This window comes from Acanthisitta chloris, unplaced genomic scaffold (assembly GCF_000695815.1).
Source record: "Acanthisitta chloris isolate BGI_N310 unplaced genomic scaffold, ASM69581v1 scaffold9941, whole genome shotgun sequence".
Classification (NCBI taxonomy): Eukaryota; Metazoa; Chordata; class Aves; order Passeriformes; family Acanthisittidae; genus Acanthisitta; species Acanthisitta chloris.
The window spans coordinates 19,833-22,856 of NW_008655452.1; the positions used below are offsets into that span (position 1 = coordinate 19,833).

Genomic DNA, 3,024 nt, shown 5'->3' on the forward strand with positions numbered 1-3,024 from the left:
TTAACAGTGTCCTCTATCATTCTGCTGAATAACGTCAGGTATTCACACAGAAGGATGTTTCAGCAAGGGGCTACTGAAATATTGCTCTTGTGGAAGCATGCAGGGCACCTCATATCCTGAACCTTAAGAGTTCAGATGCTATTTGATGGATTTTATGAGAATGCATCAAAGAAAACAACACTGAATAGTCTATGCCCTTACAATACACTCCTTACTGGACATGATGACTGAGGAATGTGATAGGATTGCACTTACCTTTATAAGTTCCATGGAGTCCATAGTAAACATGTAGAGCTGATTTTTATTTGTGTTAATGACCATTGTTTCCTCAGAGGGGCTGAAGCATATACATGTAATGTCCTGTCTGCCTGATGTTTTTGGCTCACTGCTGAACAGGTCCTGGGGAAGCTGCACAAGAAATGCATCCCATGGGATATGCCAGGTATCCATATTTTGGTAGTAGGCATGCACACACACACAAATCTTTGCTGTAATGCTACTCTAGTAAGCATATACATAATATCAGCACGACAATTTGGATATTTAATAGCACATAACTACTGCAAGGCAGGGAATAGAGGACAACTGTATCTATAGCATTACAGCTGAAATAAAGTATCAGAGGACATTGCACCAGTAATCTGAAGTACTGCATTAAACAAGAATGAAAATGGTAGCAGAAAAACATCAAGAAAAAAACTAGCAAGTGTCACAATGAAAACTGTCTAAAATTGTGATCTCAGAGTAACAGTTCTTTGTAGTGTATCAATCATGTTGACAATAGTCTTATTACAGGATCTCATGCACAGGGATATTCTGACCTTTTAGGACCAGAGTAGTGAAGTCTTGACCAGGTCATTAGAGTTAAATGTTCTTATCCACAGACTGCAGTAAGTGGATGCATACAGCTTGCTACAGACCAGTTAGAAATCTTATTTAAGAATGCACAAGTCTCATGACAGCTCTAATAAATATCTGAGGGGATAAATGCTTCTCCTTGGAAAAAAACCCAAGCAACCTAGTTCTTAGAAACTGATGTAAACTACTTCTTAGCCCCAAAAGCCTCCACAAATAAGTTTATCAAAGGTTTCCTGAAAGTTTAGCAGGCTCAAAGTATGTATTGCATGTGGGAAGGGAACATGCAGAACTACCTTGCAAAAGGACATCAGTAACTGACTTTCAGTGTGAGCTTTGGCAACTCTCTTGCTTTTGACATGACCAGGACAGCCATAATAATGCTTATTATGAAATTTAGAGATGTGCTAAAAATTATTATTAATAACTGAATCAGAAGCATCCCCAGTTCTCTGCTTCATTATTGCTTAGAAAAGCTTGTTTCTCCTTACCCAGATTTCTCTGCTCTCCTTGTAGGCTTTCTTTTCCTTGGTCTTCTCAAACAGAAGAACAACTCCTGGGCTAGGTGAGCATGCAAAGCCTTTGGAATATGCTGCAACTGCAGATATTTGAGGCAAAGAATCCTGTTGTAAGCTATTATCTTCAGAGTCCATCCCACAAGTAACATCAGAAGAACTGCAAGCAGGAAATGTATAGACTTAAGAACAAAGAAGAACAAATCAAATATTTTCAGCAGTAGCAGCAATCAAAATCATAAACTGGACAAGAATGAAGTCAGTGGTCTGCAACTAATCTGCATGCACAAGCACAAAACAACTAGTAATAATATTGACCAGATTTACCTCTCATATTCTTTTGTTGTTTTATCTTCTTCTAGTTTTCTGGGTGGTTTTCTGTACTCTACACTTGTCTCCCAGTGCAGCTCTCCAGTTTGAAACAAGCAAAGTTTGCCTCTGTCAGTGCCACATATAACTTTCTCCTTGGACAGCCAGGCATGGCACAAGTAGTTTTCTGGCTCTCCCTTCTGTAAATTCATCTGCTTCAAAGTTCCTTCACTGTACTTAAAAAGTTTAAAAAAGCCATTTCCAGTGATACAAACCTGGGCATTGTCTTGAGGGCTAAAGCTCACCTATGGAAGAAGAGAAAGTATTTTTGAAAACTATATTCACAAATAACAAAATACTATACGTGTTCCGAAGATTTCCAATACCAGACACAGTAAAACAAGCAAGGGAAGAAGGTTCATGGAAAGATACAGGAATACTGAAGAGACTAAGAATTAAGCATCATAAATACATATCGCAGTTTTCCCCCTTTTGAAACTGTGTATATGAATTTTACACTATGCTACAGAAAGACTATTCTATTAGGCTGAGACACTATCTGAGTCATAATGCAACACTTACAGAAAACTGTCTCCGCCCTTCAGAAGTCAATTACAACAGTAAGGCCAAAATACCTCTTTACTGCTGATCAGCAAGTTTTTCCAGTAGCAAGCTCCCTGAAAAGTGGGACCATTCCTTTGTAAAGGCCAGGAATAAATTCAGAATTTCAGGCAAACATTATGCATATGAATTCACATGAATAGGTGTTTATTTGTGAAAATGATGGAATAGCCACCTCAATGCCCAACATGAAGGATAGCAGGGGCAGTTAGAACTAATTTTTTATGCTTAATGGGACTTCAGACAGCAGGAGTCTTTACAGTCATTCTCCTCTCTTTATGAATTGAGCTCATGAAGTCAGTAGTTCATCCAACCTCTGCTTGCACCTGTTACCCAGAAAAAAAGGCAACTAGGGTCCAACCAACCTATGCACTAAAAGCATCTTACCTCCTGGCAAGAAAGATTCTAATTACAAAGCACCCAAAGCAGGATGCAGGAATTGAGTGTCATTAGCCTGTTCCTAACCACTTCTCTCTGATCTGCACACAGAAGACTGCAGGAAGGAAAAGGTGCATGAGCATACTGAGAGGTTCCAAGATGTGTGTTATGACTACTGAGAACAACCAATATACTTAGTGTTTCTGCAGGGACACAAGGGACACAGTGCACACTCACTGGCCAGTGGTACTGGCCCCATAACTTAGATGTCATGTGATACAACATGTGATCTCATGTGATCTCATGTTGAATCTCATGTGTTCTCATGTTGATCACATGTGATCTC

At 39.3% G+C, this 3,024-nt stretch overlaps 1 protein-coding gene across 1 annotated transcript in view; it reads right to left on the reverse strand.

The window, feature by feature from the left end:
- CFAP57 (cilia and flagella associated protein 57) overlaps positions 1 to 1,978 on the reverse strand; it is a 21,570-nt gene extending 19,592 nt beyond the window's left edge. The window contains exons 1-3 of the mRNA XM_009083908.1: positions 1,698 to 1,978; positions 1,347 to 1,530; positions 256 to 408 (exon numbers count right to left, since the gene is read on the reverse strand). Coding sequence (XP_009082156.1) covers positions 256 to 408; positions 1,347 to 1,530; positions 1,698 to 1,891 — 531 coding nt within the window. The 5' untranslated portion in view covers positions 1,892 to 1,978. The remainder of the gene's footprint in view (positions 1 to 255; positions 409 to 1,346; positions 1,531 to 1,697) is intronic.
- Between the last annotated feature and the right edge of the window lie 1,046 nt (positions 1,979 to 3,024).